Source organism: Balearica regulorum, chromosome 17 (assembly GCF_011004875.1).
Source record: "Balearica regulorum gibbericeps isolate bBalReg1 chromosome 17, bBalReg1.pri, whole genome shotgun sequence".
Lineage (NCBI taxonomy): Eukaryota > Metazoa > Chordata > Aves > Gruiformes > Gruidae > Balearica > Balearica regulorum.
The window spans coordinates 11,199,551-11,223,663 of record NC_046200.1 but is presented as its reverse complement, the minus strand read 5'-3'; the positions used below and the strand labels follow the sequence as shown (position 1 = coordinate 11,223,663).

The following is a 24,113-nucleotide window of genomic DNA, read 5'->3' as shown; positions in this document are numbered from 1 at the left end:
TTCTGGAGCTAAAATAGCTCTTTATCCCCACCTGGAGGAGGGACCGACCCTTCACTCACAGCCAGAGACAGTCTCCATCTGCAAATGCAGTTAAAACATGGGCAGCATCCCACTCAGGACATGCATACGTGTATGCATCACAGCAAATATAGCTCCAACATTTCTATTCAATCACACTTTTGTACGTGTCAAAGAACTCCTCTGTCATCTGTTACCAGACTGCTACATTCAAAATGCTGGACATTTGTTTAAAAAAGAAAAACAAAATCATACATAATATAAACAAAGGAATAAGCAAATTAATGCCTGGCAGAATTTCAAATGGGGCTGTCTGAAAAGCTGTTAATTTGTCTTTTCAGCAGTCAGGAACTGGATTGCTCTACTGCCACTGGAGCTGCTGCCTTACCTCTTCTAACCACCAAGATCAAAAAGCAGCTTTGAGATCCAGTTTGGGAAAAGCAGACTGGAGTTGAAACACATGCCAATACCAAGAAATAATGTACCATTTTTAATTCTGATCCTGTAAACATTTATGTAAATATTGAATCATTTTACACTGGTAAATAATCCTGTTAAACTGGATGACACATTGCAGGGTCAGAGCTGATGTTACAAAAGGAATTCCTCTGTTGTTCTCTCGAACACAATTTTTTAATGCTTTGTTTCAATGTTAATGAGAGTGGTGGAGTATGAGGCCATATCATTTTGTTTGACCTCCTACACAACCTAAACAAGAGGACAATGGAGAATGTGGGTCCCCTCTGGAATGAAACAAGGAGCTCCTTGGCAAAAGTCAAACAAAAATATGAAGCCTTCAGAGGGTGGAAGCAAGGGCAGGTAGCATGGGAGGAACACAGAGAAACTGTCCGAGCAGCCAGGGATCAGGTTAGGAAAGCCAGAGCCCTGACAGAAATTAGTCTGGCCAGGGATGTCAAGGACAACAAGAAAAGCTTCTATAGGTATGTTAGTGAGAAAAGGAGGATGAGGGAAAATATGGGTCCCCTCCGGAATGAAACGGGTGACCTGGTTACCCAGGATATGGAGAAGGCTGAGGTACTCAACGACTTCTTTGCCTCAGTCTTCACTGGCAAATCCTTGAGCCACAGTGCCCAGGTCACAGAAGGCAGGGACTGGGAGAATGCAGAACCGCCCACTGTAGGAAAAGATCAGGTTCGGGAATACCTAAGGAACCTGAAGGTGCACAAGTCCATGGGACCTGATGAGTTGCATCCACAGGTCTTGAGGGAACTGGCAGATGAAGTGGCCAGGCCACTCTCCATCATATTTGAGAAGTCCTGGCAGTCCGGCGAAGTTCCCGCTGCCTGGAAGAGGGAGAACATAACCCCCGTTTTTAAGAAGGGAAAAAAGGAAGACCCAGGGAACTGCAGGCCGGTCAGTCTCACCTCTGTGCCTGGCTAGAGTATGGAGCAGACCCTCCTGGAGACTATGCTCAGGCACATGGAAAATAAGGAGGGGATTGGTGACAGCCACCATGGCTTCACTAGGGGCAAATCATGCCTGACAAACGTGGTGGCCTTCTATGATGGGGTTACAGCGTTGGTGGATAAGGGAAGGGCAACTGGCGTCATCTACCTGGACTTGTGCAAGGCATTTGACACTGTCCCGCACGACATCCTTGTCTCTAAATGGGAGAGACACGGATTCGATGGATGGACCACTCGGTGGATAAGGAATTGGCTGGATGGTCGCACTCAAAGAGTTGTGGTCAACGGCTCAAAGTCCAAGTGGAGAACAGTGATGAGTGGTGTTCCTCAGGGGTCGGTACTGGGACCGGCACTGTTCAACGTCTTTGTCGGCGACACGGACAGTGGGATCGAGTGCACCCTCAGTAAGTTTGCCGACGACACCAAGCTGTGTGGTGTGGTCGACACGCTGGAGGGAAGGGATGCCGTCCAGAGGGACCTTGACGGGCTGGAGAGGTGGGCCTGTGCGAACCGCATGAAGTTCAGCAAGGCCAAGTGCAAGGTCCTGCACGTGGGTCGGCGCAATCCCAAGCACCACTATAGGCTGGGCAGGGAATGGATTGAAAGCAGCCCTGAGGAGAAGGACTTGGGAATATTGATTGACGAGAAGCTCAACATGAGCCAGCAGTGTGCGCTTGCAGCCCAGAAAGCCATGTCCTGGGCTGCATCCAAAGAGGCATGACCAGCAGGTCGAGGGAGGTGATCCTGCCCCTCTACTCCGCTCTTGTGAGACCCCACCTGGAGTACTGCGTCCAGCTCTAGGGGCCCCAGTACAGGAGAGACATGGAGCTGTTGGAGCGAGTCCAGAGGAGGCCATGAAGCTGATCAGAGGGCTGGAGCACCTCTCCTGTGAGGACAGGCTGAGAGAGTTGGGATGGTTCAGCCTGGAGAGAAGGCGGCTCTGGGGAGATCTAATTGCAGCCTCCCTGTACCTGAAGGAGGCCTACAGGAAAGATGGTGAGGGACTGTTTATCAGGGAGTGTAGTGGCAGGACAAGGGGTAATGGGTTTAAGCTGAAGGAGCTGTGGATTTAGATTAGATGTTAGAAAGAAATTCTTTACTGTTAGAGTGGTGAGGTACTGGAACAGGTTGCCCAGAGAAGCTGTGCAGGCCCCATCCCTGGAAGTGTTCAAGGCCAGGCTGGATGAGGCTTTGGGCAACGTGGTCTAGTGGAGGGTGTCCCTGCCCACAGCAGGGGGGTTGGAACTAGATGATCTTTGAGGTCCCTTCCAACCCAAACCATTCTATGATTCTATGATTTCACTCAACTGTTCCTGCACCTCCTTGCATAAAACAATCAAAATTACCAAGAAAATCTACATTTTATCTACATGGATCTTTTCTGACAAAACCTGTAAATCTTGTAGCAAACAAAACCAAACTTCCCAGAGCAGGAATGTTTTCTGCAATTGTGTTTACTGCTGTTAATTATATAGCTGTCTTATGTATTTTTAAAAATTAATTATTCTTTTCTAGACCTCTGACTGGAATTGTCTCTGAATACTGGCACAACATGAGCATTCCTCTGGTTTTATGGAATTTCCCCAAATTTCCCAATTTAAAAAAAAATGAGCACTAGATAGTTTTTCTGCCTGGCTTTTTTTTTTTTTTTGCACACAAATTACTCGGGCTTTGCAATTAAACGTATCATCTTGCTTCCTTCTAAATATGAATCATAAGCATGTACCAAACACTCTTCTGCATTATTAGCAATTGTATTTTTACATCATCTATCTACTACTGGGATATTACCATGACAAGGATTTCTATCAGCTCTGTATGCACTGACAAGTGATTATCCTTACCTCTATAACCACGTATTTTTCCTGGCGACTTCAGTTTCCCTTATGAATTCTCTTAACTTGAAATGTGTAATTGCTGTTTCCTATAGCTCAATTGATGTATGCAGCTCTCATTTCTAACAGTCTCGTGTCATAGCTGCCTCATTTTCTGACGTAGTTTTCTGGCCATTTAATACACTTCTATTTCAAAACTCCTACTTTTCCTCCACAGTATTGAGATCTTCTTCTAATACACCATTTTTTAATTCATCCATAGTTTGGATGAAAACTGTCCTTTTGACCAGTGAGGAAGTATGAGTTACCAATGAGGCCTGTCTTTGTCCACACTGCTTTTACTTTGCTCACAAGATGCTCTCCCCAAACTCCGACATCTGAGCACATGATGGCTTCAGCTTCGCTGCCACCAAAGCCCAAGCTGCTGTGGCCTCGTCTGACCGCGCGGGCCCTTTTGTCTTACGCGACTGTTCGTTTTTAACAGCTCTCCAGATATGGCCGCAAAGGGAACCTCCAGAGCAGCCCGCAGCCCCGCACCTGGATTCTCGGGAGGGGGCTGAAGGCCAGTCAGGCCCCGGCCACCCCGCAGGCCGGGCAGGGCCCTCCCTCGGCGCGGCCATGTTCCCTCGGGGGGGGGGGGGGGGGGGGGTTACCCGCTCCAGGCCCATCACCATGGCAACAGCGGCGCGCTCCCCTCAGCGAGGCGCGGTGGCCACAGGAGGTGTCGTCAGCGCGGTGCGCCGGGCGAGCGTGATGACGCAGAAAATCTACGCCGGCGTGGAGCGCGGGAGGCGGTGGCCGGGAAGGAGCCGGTCAGCGGGGTCCTGCCGGGAAGCGTTAACGGCCGTTCCCGCGCCCCTTCCTGCAGCGCGGCCCGCCGGTCGGGGGCAGAGGCGGCATGGCCGGCCCGCACCTGCAGCAGCCCAGCTTCCTGCTGGTGGGTGGGCAGCGGCGGCCACCGGGAAGCGCCGCACCGAGCCCGCGGGGCCGCGCCGTGCCGTGCCGAGCGGGGAGCGGCGCGGGTCGTTGCGTTTCGGTTGGACTTGCGGTTTGTGGTTAACTCTCAGCTTTGTTCTGTAGCTGTGAAGTTATAAGGTCGGTGTAACTTCAGCCGTGTCGATAGAAATGCTGTACCGGGGGACCGGCGCGATTAGGCGATTCTTACGTCGTGGCCGTGATAAATAGCGTCCTTTCTGGCAACGGGGAGCTGATTCTCCCTTGTGATTTGTAACAGGCCACTTTGAAGGCAGATTGTGTGAACAAACCGTTTGTTCAGAGGTGCCATGATCTGGAGACCGTCATTGAGGAGCTCCCCGCCAAGGTGAGCTGTCGCTGCCTTTTCAGAAACTCGTGTTTCAGGGGCATTTGCTTTTTTTTTTCCATATTACTATTTGGTTTGTTGCTATTTCTCTTATCAAAAGTTAAGAACCTTCTACAGTCATTAGAAGATTGTTTCAGTTGACTGCATTTATAACTTCCAGCCTCAATTTACGAGGAAAACCAGTTTTTAAAACGTGACAAATAATTGCATGCAATGCTGACTGGTATCCTTGCAACTTCAGTGGGATCAGAAATCAGGACAGATTTCCTGCAATCGCCATATTATAATACATTCTTTTGAATGGAAGCTCTGCCCAGACAGCGATAATCTGGAAACAGTCATAACTAGTCCTGTGCTGTTAACGGCTGGCAGACAATGTCTTTGTGTGTCCTAGTACCTGCAATAAAGACTGTTGAAATGAGGAATTGTACATGTTAACTATTTGTGTCTGTTTTCCCTAAAGGAACTACATGGCATCTTCCCATGGCTGGTGGAGAGCATTTTTGGTAGCCTGGATGGCATCATTGTAGGCTGGAATCTTCGTTGTTTGCAAGGAAGAACAAATCCTACTGAATATTCTGTGGCTTTGGATTTCCTGGATCCCAGGTAAACTCATTCATTTCAGGACAGGTTAAAAAATGTACAGGGAACAAAGAACCAGCGTTTGACCTTTTTCCATTGCGCAAACATACATTCACAAAAGTGAGACTGGAGAACGTACTTACCGTGGATTTTCGTTCTGATGCTTGTTTGCAGTGGCCCAATGATGAAGCTGGTTTACAAACTCCAAGCAGAAGAGTACAGATATGACTTCCCAGTCTCATATCTTCCAGTGAGTAACTGAAAAATTTATAAGAAGAGAATGTAGTTGTTGCAGCTATTTGAACTTTGCACACACTTTATATGTACAGATCAATATTGGCCAAGGTATATCCTCAGTGCTCCAGGTTTAGAGCATACGTGTTTCTTTAAATGCTTGCTAGAGGAGAAGAGTTCCCAGCCATAAACTTTGTAGGCAATGGTGGTTATTACAACTAGGTATTTGTGCTCTTCAGCCAAGAAAGCTGCATTGTAATTCTTGTCCTGTCCCCAGAGAAAGTCATCTGCTTTATCTTGGTTAGCACTAGTTGCAGGATTGAAAATAGTTTTCCAAGCTCCAAGCTTGTCCCAGAGCAGTGCCTTCCCTGGCAGTGCTTTGTGCCCATGTGTTTGAAGACTAACTGCTATCCTGGATATGAAGTATGACATTTGAAACAAAAATGTTTATCTGCAGAGTTGTTTCACTATGTTTCTTTCATTGCTGCCAGCTACCTAGAAATTGATTCAGATAGTTCTACAGTCTTTAACAGAAAGAAACATCATTTAAATATATAGTAATTGTTAATTCACAGCTGAGTTACCCTAACAAAACCATCAGGCAAAGACCAGTCTACTGCTGCTCCCACTCCAACTGGAAAAGTCTTGATGAAGGCTCTTTTTTCATACACTGAATACTCCTTTTCAGTGAGAAAGTTGGCAGTTACCTGAAGAGCATGCATTTGCAAAAGGAACTACTGCAATGCAGTAAAATCCCACTGAGCTGAATGTAGATGTGATCCCCGAATGCTGGAATGCAGCAGAACTTCACTATCTGAAAGCATACTTTGCAAGTATACTGAGTAGCCAGGTTAATATTTCATTACTCTCTCTTTCAGGGCCCTGTGAAGGCTTCAATACACGAGCAAGTCCTACCAGAATGCTCTTTATACCACAACAAAGTCCAGTTTCCTTCATCTGGTGGTTTAGGTTTGAATTTGGCTCTTAGTATCCTTTTAACAGTTAGATATTAATTCTTTTTAAATATCTAAAACTAAGAGATTACGAGCATTTCTATTGTATATTTATTACATGTCTATGGTAAATCATGATTGTGCTAAAGAGTTTGGGCTGATTAGAAATGTTTAGATTCCAATGAAAAATAAATTTGTCCCCTTATAAACCCTTGTGGGGGGATTTTTGGCCTTATTCAAGTCAACAACAAAATTCCCAATGATTTCAGTAGAGCCTGTATTTCACAATTTTTGTTTTCGTAACTACTCATAGTTTATGTAATATGACAGAAAAGGGGCATGTTAACTTTGCAGCTAGTGTACTTGTTGGAAGCAGTCCAGCTGCAGCTGCACTGGCTTCAGTTTGAGATCGTCAAATGTGCTAAGAAGAGTGATGCAAACGCACCTTGCCACATAGAGAAAACCTGAATTACCAATGTTTGAGTTAGGTGGGAAGCAAGAAAGCAAAGCTGAATTTGCTGCTAACCTCTAGCAAGTTAATTTAGCACTGACAGAATAAAAATGTCATGTCTAGTCAGCGTAACGTCCAGATATTCAACAGATCTACCTGGTTTTTATTATCTGATCCTTGACTCTTCTTCCAGATCCATTTGAATATTACATGTTTTACTTTGCAATTAGTTTGATTACACAGAAGGTAAGTACCTTTTGCAATTTTCCCCTTAAAAAAGTATTAGCCTTTCTTCACAATGCTTTAAGAGCCTCCTGAGATGCTGTCCAGCTAAATTAACAGCAGTGTTATCTGTACTTTTACAATTTCTTAATGCTTTGGTTCAGTTGACGATGTAAGAGTGGATAATAAACAAAATACTCTCCTTAGCTATATCAGTAATCACTCTGTCCAACAAGATGCCACCATGGAGCAGGCAGTGGATTCCAAATGGGTTTCCTACCCCTCTCTCCAATACCACCGCTTATACAGTCATAACCATGCCTTTGTACTAGGGTTATTTGGCTCCTTTTCCTGTTGTTACCTGCACTGTATAACACTGCATTATTCTCCTACTTGGTTACATTCAGTACTACAGCAACAGTCCTCTTACTAGTAGTTACTTTACCTTTGCTCCAAAGCATCTTTGTTGTCAATTCACCCTTTGTAACCACTGGGCTTCTCCTTATTTATTCTAAATGGGTCTGGCTGTGTAGCAGACACTCCCTAGCAGTGGCTTAAAGTAACAGTCTGTAACTCCAGGTATATCCTGTGTGTCTGTTTCAGAACTCGCCTGCCACCCATCATGTCAGCCCTTCCAACAGTGCTTATTTCATCTTGGTGGACACGTACCTGAAATGTTTCCTACCTACAGAAGGAAGTGTCCTTCCTCCACCTTCTTCAAACCCTGGGGGAGCCATCCCTTCCCCAACTCCCAGGTAATGACCACAGTGCCGGAGGCACGTTGTTACTGTTACTAGAGCAGAAAAGGCATGTACAAGCAACAAAAATGCATCAGTTCAGTGACTCCAGTTGTGTTTTGTGCCCTGCAGCTGGAGTAGGCCAGATCTGACTGTACTTGACAGTCGCTTTTACTATCTTCAGATACATATGGTATGTGGTAAAGCTGGCACTGGTGATAACTGCCGTTACAAGTAAACTTGCGTCTTTCATTAATGTTGCTATAAAACCAGACAACCTGGCAGTTGTAGGTGTGTGAAAGTCCATATTTTCAAAATTGGTTTGGCTACTCAAATTTATAAAATGCTATCAATATTAGCAATTTTGTACAAATATAAAAATAAATAGCCATTATATTTTATATAACTGCATTTTAAATACATTTCAAATATCAATTTCCATGGTCTGTTGAGCCTTAGCATATACCTAGGAAAATACTGATCAGGTGAATTATGAATACAGGAGGCAGTGTGAAAGAAAGCAAACTGAATAGGAGAAAGTAAAAAACGCGGATGTTGTTGAACATAACATCAGGTCCATGTAAAGCTGGTTCAGTGCAATGTGAATAGTGATGTCGTGTTTGTTTATAATTAAGTGACTAGTAAGTATAACACATAGCAGGGGATTGAAATGTGTAATCAACTATGCAGTTTTACTTCTGTTTTCCAGTTTATAAACAGGTGATTAAAAGCAATGATACATTTCCCTGTACTGAGGCTTACTGACTTCAGTATTTTCTTCCATTCGTCTTTAAAGGTCTCCAGCGGTGCCTTTCACTTCCTATGGCATGCATCACACCAGCCTGCTGAAACGGCACATTGCCCATCAGCCTTCTGTGAATGCCGACCCAGCTTCCCAGGAGATCTGGAGATCAGAAACACTGCTTCAGGTAACTTGGATTTCAGGAAGGGAAAAAACCCTACAAACCTACAACATTTCTTGCTGCTAACTGAGGAATCTCTCCTTTTTAAACCAAAGGCAGTTGTGCCATTTTGCTTTAGTTTGGTTTTGGAGTTGAGCAGGGCAGCTGTTGTTTTCTGTTAGTGAAACAAAGCAGCACTGTGAAACAACTCAGTTGTAATTTAGAAAGGCACTTAGTATCTTTTTTTTTTTTGACTGAATATCTAGAACTGATCTCAAGTGTTTGAGTATTTTTTCCAGAAAACTTTCTAAACCCGATTTTCCTTTTTAATTTTTTATAATCTTACATCAGTTCTATGCCCTAAGCAAAGGTTGAGCATAGAGAAGTTGCTTCTGTTCACCATCAAGGGAAGGAAAAGGATAATCTGGACTTAACAGTTGTTCTGAAACAAGTTCCTACTGTGTTGCTGAACTGAATTATTGATGCTTAGCAGGTGCTAACAGTATGGCAACTCAGTCATTTGTATTGACACAACAAAAACCTGAATCATCGCTGAATAGGTGCCTGTCTATTTAAAAGTACAACTTAGCTTTTAAATTGTATACTGTGGCCTTCCCTTATATCTAACTTGTGACTGACAAGTCCTGGATTATTTCTTTTTCCCTAGCTGAGAAAATATTTGTTTTGCAGATCTTTGTTGAAATGTGGCTTCATCATTATTCACTGGAAATGTATCAGAAAATGCAATCCCCTCATGTCAAGGTAATAGTTTGTACTTCATTCATAAGCATCATCTGATGGTTGACCTCTTGTCTTGGGGTAAATCTCCTATTCTGTGGAGAATTTTTTTGGTATATTGGTGCAAAGGAAAGAAATAACACATCAGAGTATCTACGTAAGTGTGTCAAAATTGCTAATCCAGTTATGAAGAATGTTGTGGATAAGTGTGTCATCCAGATTTGCCTTCATTGCACAAGTTGTGTTGTTCTTGTTTTGGTCTTTTTGTAAAAGATGAGTTTGTGGGATGGTCACAACAATCTGAACACCAGTAATCAAAGTACTAATGATGGGGAAGATGCCATTGTAAAACCATAGTGTTAAATCCCACTGGGGCAATATGGCTGCTAAAAATTATCTGAATTGATTTCCAGCAGTGATAGCAACTGTTACTGAAATACCAATTAATAATTTCTAAGATTGGTAACCATTTTTTAGCATAAATCCAAATTTAAAAAGGAAATCTTACTAAACTATCCTTCAGTTTTAAGTGAATAAACCATTTTTGTTGTTTCACATTCCAAAATACGCTTTTCACCATAATGGTGTCAGAAGCAGTTCTGTAGCAACAGAGCTCAGAATATCTTACAAGATAATACACTGTTTTAAGCAGCTTGTGGTGGCCTGTTAAGTAACAAACTACTGCATGTAAAAACTAAGTAAGTGTTGGGGAAGCTAAGATCAAAGGCACTATGAATGTAAAGGGAATTTGAAGGAGAAAAATGTTGAGCCTCTGAATTCCCTCTGGGTCACAGTGGGACTTTCATAGGAGGGGAGAGCAATACAAAAGCTACTCAGGATTTATTCCTGTGTGAAAGAGCAGTATGAGAGTTGATTGAGAAATTCTGATCCTTCACAGGCTATACAATGACATATTTATATTTTGTTAGGGAAGAACATTGGAGGGCTGAAGTGCGATGGGTTTTGTCTTTTATTCTGAAAGTCAAAATGCAAACTCACTAATGTTGCAAAGTCTCCACTTGGGACTCCCAGCAGCATGGCTGTGCACCTGTGATGGAAAGGCTTTGCTTGAAGTACCTTTGGTCTGTCTGTCTGTCCAGTCTCTGTGCATCAAGCGCTGTGCTTAGGCCAGAAATAATGAGTGCTTTAAACTTCTCTCCTCTGTTCACCCTCTGTATTTCAGATGCTCTCTTCTAACACTAGGGAGCAGCAGTTATAGACAGTGACTATCAATGTTATAGTGGAATAGAACCTAGGTAGAGCTTAAAGTTCTCTGAAATAATCACTTCACGATCTGCCACAAGCTGTGTTGAGCCACAACTTGAGGCCATAACTCCCTGATGGTATTTTAGTTTCATCTTTGATGGGAAGTAATCGTGGGCGTGTAAAAAAAGGAAGTCTTCAGTTGGGGGTTAGAACACCTGAATAGGGGACTGGAAATACCCGTGACATCCTTAAACGGACAAAGGCTCCTTCCTGCAGGACTGAGGAAAGGTGCCAGATTAGACAGGACTTTTCATAAGCCTGTGATGCTTAAACCCAGCTTTGTAGACTGGTCTCAGGGTGGACTGAAGGAGAATAGTCTGCTTCATAGTTCCTCAAATGAGGAAGTAGAATAGCAGAAATACAAGTTTTGTTTTAACATAAAGGTTAAAGGGCTTGACTGGAAACCCAAGATCACCCTAAACCTTATTCTTAAAATTATTAATAATTATGCAGGTTCACTTGATTCCTTTTAGCTTTCTGTGTGTTTGGAAGGAAGGATAATTAGCGACCATTCATCCCTGGATTTAGCTCTGTTAGACCATTAGTGACTTGAAATGGTTACATACCTGTAGAGGAGGTTCCACAGTGCTCTTTCTTTGTCCAGCAGCCAGACTTGTTTGCTTTAATGGGCAATATGTAACTTTCCTGTGAAGTCCCTCAAGGAACGACAGATTTTCCCCTTTAATCTTGCTAATGTCACCACAGACTTTTCTTTACAAGTAGAAGGCAGTGCGATGGGAATGAATAGTAAATAATTTCTTTTGAGAAGATGTACTACTTTTCTACTTTACTGCTTTAAGTTCTTTCTGGGTCTGGTATGAGCCTGAGGTTGACACTATTTGCTATGCTGAGTTTCACTGTTCTCCCCATCAATTCAACTATTTTCCCATTCTTTTACGTTGTCTATTCGCTTTTTCTTTCTCAGATGATCCAGAGCCCAAGTGTGCAACATCGCTTTTACTATTCCCTTCTGCTGTAATCACAATGAACCCTTAAAAAGAAGTTGTTTGATAAAGCTTTATGTAATGCTTCCTGACCTTCCCCTGCCAGGTGCCACAGACCCCAGCACTGCATGCGGAACACGCATTAGACTACAGGTTCTTATGATTCCTGTGGCAGGGGAGTTGATTGTGAAGCAGATGATATGTTTGAGCTTCTGGGAAGCTTGCAGTAACAATCCTACCCCTCTAAGAGTGTAAAACCAAACGATACCAAAATGGCACTAGAGGAGATGGGGTAGGGGCTGTTCAAAGACAGCAGAGGTGTGATCTGGAGAGTTAGTTTAGATGCCTGACAGTAGTCATTGGGATCTGTGTGGTGTACATTTTTTGGTTTATGTTTTTTCATTAATTTCATACATGTGTGTCACTGTCACTACAGTATCCTCTTCACCATCACGTTGTCAAAAAATACTCTCCCTTACTCATCCAAGAAGGGAGCTGGCTGAGGCTTGCAGAGATTTCAGTGTTAAGACAAGATGCCTTTTGCATCAGCATATAACACTGTATGTTAAGTATGTCTTTTGCTTTTTTATACACATGATGTTTCCCTAAAAGTAATTTCCTTTTTGAGGAAATTCACAAGACCCGCAGCCTTCCCAAATGGGCTTTAAGTAGAAAGAGAAGACAAGATTTCTCTGAACTGGAAACTTACTGGACAGATTCATGGTGATGGTAAAAAGCCAAATGTTTTTTTTCTTCCTGTTCCTTGGGAAGAAGAAAGCTTTTACTCCATTATTTAATCAAACACCATAACAGGGTGTAAATCCTTGCCGCTGCAGTTCAGTTAACTTCTGAAATGGGGAGTTTACCTGGCAAAAGCTCCATATCCCCTATCAGTACTTGCTGTGAGGGTAGCAAAGAGAACAGCCACAGCCACTTACGGCTATACTTTTTTGACACCTGCTCCCAGGTGTATTTCGAAGTTGATAAAGGGTATGAAATACTGTGGAATCAATCTACTGAACATCAGAAAGAAGAGGATACTGTGGCTGCAGTTGTTATTGTGATATGTTGTCCCTGACTGTATTTGTGATGTTCATTTTTCCCCCCACCCTTCTTCCTTAGGCTCATTCTCACTTTTTTTTTCTCTTGCTCTCTTCTCTCCTTTTTTCCCTTCCCCCTTCCTTTTTGTTTCTGTTGTCTCAGCTGGAGGTTCTCCACTACCGACTCAGTATCTCCAGTAAACACCACGGTAGTCCTGCCCAATCCAGCTACCAGGCCCTCCACGCATACCAAGTATTATCATCTTTTCATTTTGTTTCCTTTTTAAAAATCTTGTTCCATCATATAATCTGCAAAGTGTATCGATGCTAGCTGTACAGCAACTTTTTCTGCTAAGGTCTGGTTTTACAACTTGATTGAGATTTCCTAAATTTTCAGTGAAAACAGATACTGAGGACTATTAGCAAAAGTCATGGAAAAAATAGTTTAAAAACTAGCATATTATGAGGACTAATTGGGAACTCCAGTTTTAGAGATGCGTTCGTGTAATGCATTGTAGAAAGAGGCTTATCAGCTATGCTGACGTGTTTGACACCAAAACTGGCCTCACTGATGGCAGGATTCTGCCCCTCACACACTAGTCATTTAAGCAAACCTTGCATGGCAGAGAAGATCAGAATTTGCATGACTGTCACCTAAAATTAAGGTAGGTAACATCTAGGAGGTTTTAGCCAGTGAAATGTCGTTGGATAGTACTAAATTTGTAGTGGCAATGTGAACTTGACTGTCCAGTTTTATAAAAGCACATGAGCAGTACATTTGCAGATTGTTCAGGAAAGGTGCATGCAAAACCATTCCTGTTGGAACAGATTGCTGATTCCTCTTTTCCTACTTCAGCCCTTTATTCATTGGGTCTTCATTTTGGGAAAGGGGAGGGCTGAGCATATGTACTATAAAGCTCTTAGTATCCTATAAAGCTCTTTAGCACTACGTGGAATTGTCCTGCTGTTTAATACTTTATTAAAAAATAAAGTGCTATGATATCTTAAGGTACCGCTTAGAAGGGAAAACAGGAACTACTACTTGTCTTTAAATCTTTACTATTATGTTTATCTCATTACTGTGTTAAGAAAAGAATGGCATATATCCATCCTGTAGCTGAGCTTTGACAACAAAAACACTTGTGAGGAAAAGTACTTTTTAAACCAGTAATGTTCGTAATGGTGCTGATCCAGGCTAAGAGGAAATTATAAGACCTGTTAAGTGGAAAAACTGCTAGCATCACCTGAAATGATGTATTGAAATAGTGGTACTGGTGGGTTTCTAAGTTCAAAAGGTACCTTCAAGGGAAGCCTTGTATTTTTTTTAAAATTACACCCTTTCAAGGCCTTTAGCAGAGTACTCAACCTCTCTAATTGTTTTTGGAGATCCTGATCTAAACTCCTGGGACCAAGTAACCTCTCAGAGTTCTATTCTCTTAAAACTTTAAACTCTCCTCAGGACTGTAGAAAACATGCTGACTTACTAGGAGCTGTCAAGAACACAAGACCAACCTTCATTAGAACTGGTAACAGGTTATCCTCTCTCTTCTAAGAGTCTCAGATCTATCTGTACTACTTGACTATATCTATCATCAAGCCTTGAATCTTTTCCTGGAGGCAACTTTACAGTGTATTAAAAATCTTAAGAGACTGTAAAAACACATCTGCTTTGGCTCAGGCATTGCAGAGACAGGACACGCAAAGTCACACACAGACCACCCCCCTTCCCACCCCCAGCACTGGACATACTGTTGAATGGATTTAAGAAGTGGAAATTTTGGAATAAAAATGCCTGCCCGTCCCTTAGAGTCATATTCAGCATCTTACCTCCGCATGGCTGCATTTGGCATCCTGGAAACATCTTGCAGCTATAATCTAATACATTCTTCCAGTGTCTTCGATCATACTTGCAACTGTAACTTTTGTTTCATGTACATTCTTAACTTTTGAGGAACATAAGAGCTGTGAAATTTAGAGTACAAATGATATCTTAAAATCTGCTTTCAGTAGTGGCTTGAGATTAGTTTACTACTCTTAAAGTAGATTACAGTAGCAAAGGAGTTATTATGTTGTCCCCAGATTCTGCAGCAGACCTGCTCTGGTGCTGGGTGCCCAGGAGAACAACCTCTTTTTTACCTCATTCATCTCCCTGCTATATCTTTCACTCACTTGTTTGTTAGTAACATCACTGTGGCTCACCATTGGTTGTTGTGCTACACCCACCCAGGCTACTTCTACCCATAATGATGTGAGAAGCAACAGGATCACGCAGGACTTGAAGCGGTTCTTATTCTTACCATAACTCTTTCTAGAATTATTCTTTCTTATAAGGCAGATGAGTACCAGCATAGGAAGGAGAACTCAGTAAAGCCAGCCAAGAGCATAAATAAAGGATTTGTTATGCTGTCTACAGCAGTGAACTTACTTATAACCATAATGAAAGGCTGAATATTCTTTTTTCAGAAAGGAGTAAGCTGAAATCTGCAAGTTATTCTGTTCTTTAATGCTAGCCTGAAATTCAGTGCATTAAAGTACTGTAGATACTTTCTTACAATCACATTATCAAAAATATGCTACTGCTTCTTAATGAACTGGTAACAGAAGATTGATGCGGCTTGTCCTGGGGAGCAAGTCTGTGTAAAATCAGGTGGCAGTAAACTAGAGTGAAGAACCTAAAAGGAAGAGAGTATTTCAATTTCTGATCTGAGAATATAGTTTTCCTGAATTACCTCCTGGACATTTAGCATATGATACTCATTATCTGTCTGTCTTTTGCTTTGAATCTAGGAGTCATTTAAGCCCACTGAAGAGCATGTGCTAGTGGTCAGACTGCTTGTGAAACATCTGCATGCTTTCAGCAACAGCCTGAAACCAGAGCCTCTCTCCCCTTCAGCCCACTCCCACACAGCCAGCCCACTAGAGGAGTTTAAAAGGTAGGTAGGTAGGTACCTGAGCAGCCTGTCTCTGAAACACACAGAGCTTCTCCCTGAAAAGTTCTGCTTTCACTGAGAGGTTGAATTAGGTTGTTTTGATGGCTAAATACAGAAGTATGTTATTAAAAATGTGTGAGAGCTAATGGATTATGTTTCTCACATCCACTGGGGGGGGGCAGCTTCAGGAGAGGGGATGCCTGGCTATTACACTGGTCTATAGCTTGGCACAAGTCAGGAAAAAGAAAATGCTACCAGAGAAGTCTGGCTAAAGTTAGTGAAAGAAATTATATTTATGCATTTGAGTTGAAGTTCAATAGCCAGAAGTAGATTCAGTTAAGAAGGAACAAGTTTGGGTCAGTCCTTCCTGTATTTGCATTTGTGGAAGTATGTTGGGTGCTTGGTTGGTTGGGTGTTTTGGTTTTAAAATTTGCTGCTGGTTTATACACGTGACTGTCTTTGAATCTGTTCGCAGGGTTGTAATTCCTCGGTTTGTCCAGGAGAAACTTTATATCTTTCTGCAACACTGTTTTGGCCACTGGCCTCTGGATGCCTCTTTCAGAGCAGTACGTAACTGCTTTTTTTTTCTATGTTCTACTCAACACAACTAGTAATTAGTTATTGCTGTTTAGCAGCTATTTCCTGGTCTTTCAAATTTTTTTTCCTAGAGCAATGAAAGGTCTTTAAATCTTCTTTTTTTCTAGAGCAGTGAAATTCTTTATATAACATGTACATTTAATGTTAGAGAAATAATGCCAATTAGACATAAGAAAGAAGTTGAATAGATCTTGATGAGAATTACTACAGGTTGTTGGCTGATTCTCTTGATGGTGAAAATGGCTGTTGATTGAAACAAAGTAGGTGTTACTCTTAAAGCAGATACATTCTTATAGGTCTTAATTTCTTAATATCTAATGCAGTAGGTCATAAAAGTAATACAATAATAATTTGCAATAGATACTGCAAATATTACTTCCTGCAAGCAGGGAAAGAAGTATATCAGACCACGACTCAGGGTAATTAATGTTGGAGTTTAAAAGTGCAGAATGTAACAGGGCTAGGTCTTGCTCACTAGACCTATAGTTAGCTATATTGCAGTAGTTGAGGTACACATGTAAGGCAAGATGTCAGAAGAAGTGTTTACAGAGGCCATGGGAAACCTATTCTTGGCTTCAGTGCAATCAGGACTCCACTGGGTTTCTTCAGGGTGATGGGTACGTCTATGCAGAAGACAAGAGCTGAAACTATATTAATGTAGCATCTTGTTTACTTCAATAGAGATTCAGTGAACACTATCAGAGCTGTTAAATGCACCTTAAATGTAGCCACCAATTAAGTTTTCTTTTTTTGCAGTAGCTCTTTGAGTGCCATCTCATTTGGGTATTAGAGAAAATCCAGATTGGTTTTAATGAACATGCACTTAGTTTTTTCAGTTCTTTTTCAAAGATACTCAGATTAATAGAGCTGTATTCCTAAAAAACTTCTAGGTGTCATTAAGATAATATTAACTATGCTTAAAAGAAAACCAAAAAACTTCCTTTCCAAAAAGTATTGATACTCACGTGGTTTTATGTGTGATTTTGCTTAGGTTCTTGAGATGTGGTTAAGTTACTTGCAGCCTTGGAGGTACGCTCCAGAAAAGCCACCACAAAGTGCAGAGCCCTTGCCTCGAAGCGTGTCGGAGAAATGGTAAGGAGGAAAGCAGCTGTGAGTAATCTGAACCAAACCCCAAGTGTATGCACATCCCAAGTAAAGCAGTAGGATTTCAAGAACCATCCACTAACCTGAATTAGCTTCGTGTACAATATTAGAGATGATTTCTTAGAACACAAGCTTTTGTTTTGAGAGGAATATTCTTTTGTCTCAGCACAAACAGACCATCTTTCCAGAGACAGTATAAAACTCCCTTAATGACTCATTTGGCAGATGACAAAATAACAATTCTTTAAATAGCTGTACTCATATATCCTGCACTCACTTTGACAGGGCTGCCTTCATTCAAGAAAACCTACTCATGTATACTAAGCTGTTTGTAGGATTTCTGAACAGAGCTCTTCGAACAGACTTGGTCAGTCCAAAAAATGCTCTCATGGTGTTCCGAGTAGCCAAGGTATTTGCTCAGCCCAATCTAGCTGAAATGATCCTGAAAGGTAAATGGATATTTTGTTATCTTATGCTGTCCTGTCTCAATCTTTCTTCACAATGGCTTCATCTTACCTCAGAAGCACTGAGGTGAATAGACTTACTCTCCCATTTTGCATGCTGTTTTGCCATTTGAAAGTCTGTGTGTCTTCTCTAATGTTTGTCATATTGGTTTAATATGTCTATAATTCTTTTCTAACCACCATTATTTAGATTTCATTCCACAATTTTTCTTTAAAGAACACAGTATTAAGCATTTACAATAAAGTCACTTTTTCTTATACTTGTCTTACTTGATTATTTACCTCAGGATTAAAACTTCTTATATCTCTAAATGTATCTCTACTTAGCAAAATAGCTATTCAGCTAGTCATCTAAGCACTTCAGGATAATTAGGATACAGTAAATTTGAGAGAGGCAGGATGTGACAAGTATCAGTGTCTGAAGTGTCATGATCCTCCACTGCCTTTGTTCAAAAAAAGTTACAGGCTTAAAATGCTGTCTGTATGGTCTGCATTTAAATGCACTCTGACATTTTCTGTTGTGGGCGGAGAGAATTAAGTGAAAAAGGTAATTAAGGCCTCTCTCCCCCTAGAGAACTACCTGTGTATCTAAAAGCAAGTTACCCAGCAGCCTTAAGATGCTTTATAACTAGACCTTCCCCAGGTACAACCAGGAGTGTTATGCACCCATCTTCTCTACTTTTCTCAAATTCTAGGAGAACAGTTATTCCTGGAGCCAGAACTTGTTATTCCCCATCGTCAACACCGACTTTTTATGACCCCCACACTTGGTGGAAGCTTCTTCTCATCGTGGCCTTCAGCTATGACAGATGCCTCATTTAAGGTGAAGAGTCATGTTTACAGCCTGGAAGGACAGGACTTCCAGTATAAACAGATGTTTGGCACCGAAGTCAGGAATTTGGTAAGCAACAACTTTCTTCTCACCTGTCTTTCTACTTTGACAGGTGTTTTCTCAGTGCTGAACATCGATATTATGAGAGTGGAAAACTTCACACCCTGCAATACTGTATAATTGAGTTTGCTGATGGTGACTTTTGGAACCTGAGGGGTCTCAGTCCAACACAGTTGTAAAAATATGCTGGCTTTTTGATAAATAAGAAGTTAATGTAACGGCTTGCTGCCTTAGAGTAGTATATACTGTAATACAGAGTGGCATATATTGCGAGTATTTCCTCTTAAACATGGTTACTGTGAACTTCTGATTCACTGTATTGATTAGTACCTATCAGCAAGTCAGACAAAAATAGCAGGAGAGGAAAACCAGCTGAAAAACCTAAGCAGCACTCCAGTTTCTTAAATGCTTCAACAGCAAAGAACTACCTTTGCCCTATTGGAAATGCAATTAACAGCCTTAGCACGAGTCCGTATGAGCCGAGTGTGAGTTTGCTGGGTTTATTCTCACTGCCAGTTATCAAGACAGTTTTATCCATGTATTGATGTTTAGTGGTCCTTTATGTTTGTCCCACACAATGTCTTTTTTTTTTGTTTTAGGTGTTAAAACTGGCTCAGTTAATTTGTCAGGCCCAGCAGACAGCAAAATCCATATCAGACCATTCTGTAGAGACACTGGCTAGCCAGTCCTTCTTTTCATGGTTTAGATTTACACCATCTGAGATGAATGGTTCCTACACAGGCAATGACCTTGATGAAATTGGGCAAGACAGCATCAAAAAAACAGATGAATATTTAGAGAAGGCACTGGAATACTTGTGCCAAATCTTTAAGGTACGTAACATCTTTCTAAGAACTTTCCCTGTGTGGCAGTGTGAAGAAGAGTCAGGATTCCTCAAATGTACTTCTGTCACTCTTGTACTTTGTGGGGTCACAAAGCCATCCAGAGACCCTGCTAGCAAATTTTGTTGTAAACGTCTTTTAGGCTTGACTTCACCTGACCACTTCAAAACCACTTTCAATATAGATAGAACTAGATGCTTTTAATTTCTAAATATTACGCTGACTTTGTTTCAAGTGACCACTCTTTTGGACTGCAATTTATACCAAACCTCTCTCTTGTGCCTGTTCTCATGTTTACAACCAGGCAAGACATGGCTTAAAATTTTAAAATAGCCCAGTATCTTCTAAATGTAAAGAACTATAAGAATACAAGATATAACTGCAGCTATAGATGAATGGATGAACTAGAATTAGAATTTTCTGTCAGCCACCCTCTCTTATACAGAATTGAGCTAGGAGAAGACAGCTCTTTGACAGCTCTCAAGGAGTAAGGGACATAGAAAACAGAACACCTCTCTCAGATTTGAAGAGCGCAGTCAAGAAATCTGGAGACTTTTATCTCCTTTTAATGTCTAACCAAGTTCTTGGTATCTGTGCTGGCTGGTAAAGGCTTCCACTACTAAGGAATTTGTGAAGGGAGAAAGAAATGAAATAGAAGGGGGTAGATCAAACACATGCCTCAGAACTCTGTTATTCCTGAATAGCTGAATGAAGCCCAGCTGACCCAGGTGATGATGAAGTGTGGGACAGCTCCAGATGAGAATGGAAAAAAACAGCTTCCAGACTGCATTGAAAGTGAGGATGGCCTCATTCTTACACCCCTTGGCCGGTACCAGGTGAGACACAAAAGATTCCATGTAGCTACCCTAGATTGTTCTTGGAAAAACAGGTTGTTCTAGATCCATAGAAATGCAATTTATCTGGGGCTAAGAGGTGCCTGTGTAAAGGCATTTCAGATGGGAGCTACAACATAAGGGGTTTATTTTCCTGTTCCTAGATCATAAATGGCTTACGTAGATTTGAGGTGCAGTATCAAGGAGATACTGAGCTGCAGCCCATCCGAAGCTATGAAAACGCCACGCTTGTCCGCCTTCTATTTCGTTTATCCTCAGCACTTAACGAAAGGGTAAGCACAGCATTGCCTCCTTCTGTATTTTCCATTGCAAATTCCTGTTTTTCACTGCACCTGCACATATGACACTTGCTTTGTTCTTGCTCTGTCTCCTTTAGTATTTCCTAATAGTTATCAGGCCTGCTTCTCTACCTGTAGTTGTGCTTTTCCTACACAAACCATTAATAAATAGTATTTTAAATGTATTCTTTGTTCATCAAGTATAAAGGGAATATCATTCAGAATGAATGTTTCTAAAACATGGAAATCAAATCCTTTTCTTCCTTATAGGTGTGACAGATAGAAGGCAAGCCTGCACTAAAGCAATTATAGTATTTAAAGTGCTTTTTTTTTTTCCTCCGTTTCCTATAATCCTCATCCTGTAAGTGAAGAAAATTGTAAAATAAGTTAACTTTATGACAGAGGTTGCAGTAGAATACTAATGTTTACATTTTTCTTACCTCAGTTTGCTGATCAGATGGATGTGCTTTGCTCCAGGGAAGATTTTGTTGGCAGACTTTGTCGCTATCATCTTACCAACCCCCACCTCGTACAGAAAATCAGGTATAGTCCCATGGCGAAGGATAGAACAAACCAGAACTGGGGACCAAGAATCAGTCTGAGGTTTCTGGCTAGCTACAGGACTCTCATTTCTTTGCTGATGATCTACTTCATTGCATCCTGGTTTCACGTTGGGCCAGTGGGCTGCACTTTTATTATCCTGATTGGGTATTTTCTTTATGCTGTAATAATGACTTTTTTCTCTGAAGGATGGAAACCACATGAACACTAATTTCCTTCTCTCAGCTTACACTTGTAAAAATAAATGTTTTAAGGAAGAGCTTGGGATTTGATTACTAAAATGTTTGAATTATCGTATCAGATCTTCCTAAAGTATATTTTTAATATTAAAGTTAACTGAGTTTTATACACAATGGTGTGGTCTTCTGGAGTAGAGATAATCAATGTAAATTTTATTTTCATAAAAGCATTCCTATAGAATCTCATGAATGACATTTTTTTTTGAGGGCAGGGGGAAACAAGCCATCAGTATTTATAATACCGAAATGAACCATGCCATATGTAGAAATATTTTTGATTCAGCAATAACTGCATTGAAGCCTCCTACACTGTTCTAAAGCAAGAATAAGCTGTAGGACTTACAGGCAGAGCAGTTACAAAGGCAACAGAAATAGCAGTGCTCCAAATTTATAGGAGGTTGCACTGATAGGAAAAAAACCCAGAAGATGGGACAAGGCAGCAAGAGTGGCATCTCACAGCCCAGCACTGGGCTTAAACCTCCACTTCCCTGCCTGAGGCCTCCCTGACGCAGGCAGGTTTATGCCTTCTACCTCCATAAACCACTTCTCCATGTGTCTGCACCTCTTCTGGAGTCACTGTGCTCAGTGGGTATTAGGACTTCCTTGTAAAAACAGAAGTTAACTAACTGCTTTGTTTCCCGTAGCAACTTCCATGATACTACTATCTAAAAGGTCAGGTTTTTTTTTTTTTTTAAATGAAGTCATGTGCATCTCCATATTAGCTACCTTCATGGTATATCCCCAGCTTATCATCACACTGTTTAACCCCCATGATGACACAGGAGTCAAACATGTGACTAAAAAGAGAGTTCCTCAGTAAAAGGTATGTCAGCTTTCTGGAGGGAACACATTCAGCAGTTGAAAAAAAATCCATCCCTGGATTAGAAAACCTTTCTAATCAAGGGTGGGAATCTCAGTCAAGTGTCTTATTAACAAAATGGCACAACTTAGGGTACTAAACAATAAAAAGCAGGGTTTCACAGTCTATTTTGGGATTCCAAAACATCCTTTTTTCCCTGGGACTAAGGGACTCCGTTTCCCCACCAGCCTGTTTCTGTCCTCAGTATGGCAAACAGGAGGCACAGCTGCATGTACGGTTCTGGCCCTGCGTTCACTCTCACCCCTTCCTGCAATTCCCATTCTCTGAGCTACTTTTTTTTAAGTAACACTAAATGTTCTTTGGGGCAATATACCAAGAGAGGCCACAAAGAGGAATCCTGATCAGATCAGCTTCCAAAGGCAACTCACTCAAGAAAGTTATTACCATTTCTATTAGTTTATCATGCACATTTTACTAGTCATACCGACAAATTGAACCATTTTGTGCTCACCAGAAGTATGCCGTGGGAGAGAGAACTAACCAAAGTGAAACAAGGCTCAGTAAGAAAACTCCTATAAGCTAAATGTAAACAAACAGCCAAAACTATGCTGTAGGAACCAAAGCATTCATTATCATGAAAGTAAGGCTGCAAGAACCAGTTTTTGCTAACAAATCCACCACTTTGCTTGAGCCTTAGAGCTGCAAAGGGTTGCAATCTATGTTCCACACAAGCGTAAGAGAAGATACTTCCTACTTACTAGTCATTGTCCTGGTGTGATGCTGTAGATAATTTTCCTGCTGCAAGATTGATTTCAGCAATTTGATACTTGCGGGCCTTGGCTTTGCCACTCCAGACTACTTCTGTAGTCAGCTTTGCAGTCGTAAGACTCAGGTCATTGTTTCCTCTCTCTTTTTTCTGCAGGTAACAAAATTTCTACCTCATCTTCTGCAATGATCAGTTCAAATCACTGTTCAGCATGTAAGACTGCTAAAAAAAGGCACAACTTATCTTTGGGGTAGCAGAAATGGGTCATCAGACACCAATTTTACCATTTTGTTCTGGGGCCTTATTACTATTTCTATTAGTTTTATCACGTACATTTTGCTAATCATACTGACATCAAAGAAGTGAACCATTTAGAAACACATACAAAACTAAATTTGGACTCCTACTAATTCATGGAGCCTACAAAACCCATATTGTTTATGGTGAAGAGTAAGTCTTCCAGGAAAACAGCAGAAAGGTAAGTTCTCCCTCTCCCTCAGTGCATCTGAAATAATGTTTGAAAGATATCCACAAGAACAAAAACACTCCAGGAGACTACTAACCAGTCACATCAGGTAAGGAAATACCTCTAGAAATCTTACATTCTTAAACCAACTTAGTATAGCTTATATAGTACTCTACTCTGAAAATCTTCCTTTTTAAAATATTTTTTTAATTAGTTTTCCTCCCAATAAGTTTGCAGGACGTTAAGCGGAAGCCAGAGATACAAGTTCTGTAGGTAAAAGCCATCTGGAATTTCTGAATCTGGAAAACGCCTCTGTAAAGGATGGTGTTTGGGGGCGGGGGGGCAGGACCACGACAACGCAAAAACTATGGCCTGGGTATCCTGTCAGTCTCAGTTACCAGCAAGCAACAGTATTACTGCCACCTCAGGTTTCAAGGATTTTTATATCTTAATTTTATGTATATTATATACCTATGCACACATAGAGCAACTTGTAAACACAAACCATTCTTTCGTGTTTTAAGACTGCTCCTCATATTTTTTAATAGCCCTAAACCAATGAAGGATAGACGTTTGTCTTCAGATAAAGATTAACATACATAGGTATACTTGTCCTGTTACATAATTTTT

The 24,113-nt window shown here is 41.3% G+C and overlaps 1 protein-coding gene across 2 annotated transcripts; it reads left to right on the top strand.

The window, feature by feature from the left end:
- Positions 1 to 4,026: 4,026 nt before the first annotated feature.
- On the top strand, positions 4,027 to 21,607 carry SMPD4 (sphingomyelin phosphodiesterase 4). Of its 2 annotated transcripts, XM_075770047.1 has the most exons (19): positions 4,058 to 4,217; positions 4,515 to 4,601; positions 5,065 to 5,207; positions 5,358 to 5,433; positions 6,296 to 6,404; positions 7,015 to 7,067; positions 7,647 to 7,798; positions 8,577 to 8,709; positions 9,373 to 9,444; positions 12,834 to 12,923; positions 15,458 to 15,603; positions 16,076 to 16,166; positions 17,189 to 17,289; positions 17,587 to 17,750; positions 18,461 to 18,666; positions 19,257 to 19,490; positions 20,204 to 20,335; positions 20,497 to 20,625; positions 21,077 to 21,607. In XM_075770047.1, the coding sequence occupies exons 1-19, from the start codon at positions 4,179 to 4,181 to the stop codon at positions 21,401 to 21,403; spliced, it is 2,484 nt and encodes an 827-aa protein (XP_075626162.1). In that variant the 5' UTR covers positions 4,058 to 4,178; the 3' UTR covers positions 21,404 to 21,607. The 2 variants fall into 2 exon arrangements, with proteins under 2 accessions (XP_075626163.1, XP_075626162.1); XM_075770048.1 differs by lacking the exon at positions 12,834 to 12,923 and having other exon boundaries at positions 4,027 to 4,217.
- Positions 21,608 to 24,113: the final 2,506 nt, after the last annotated feature.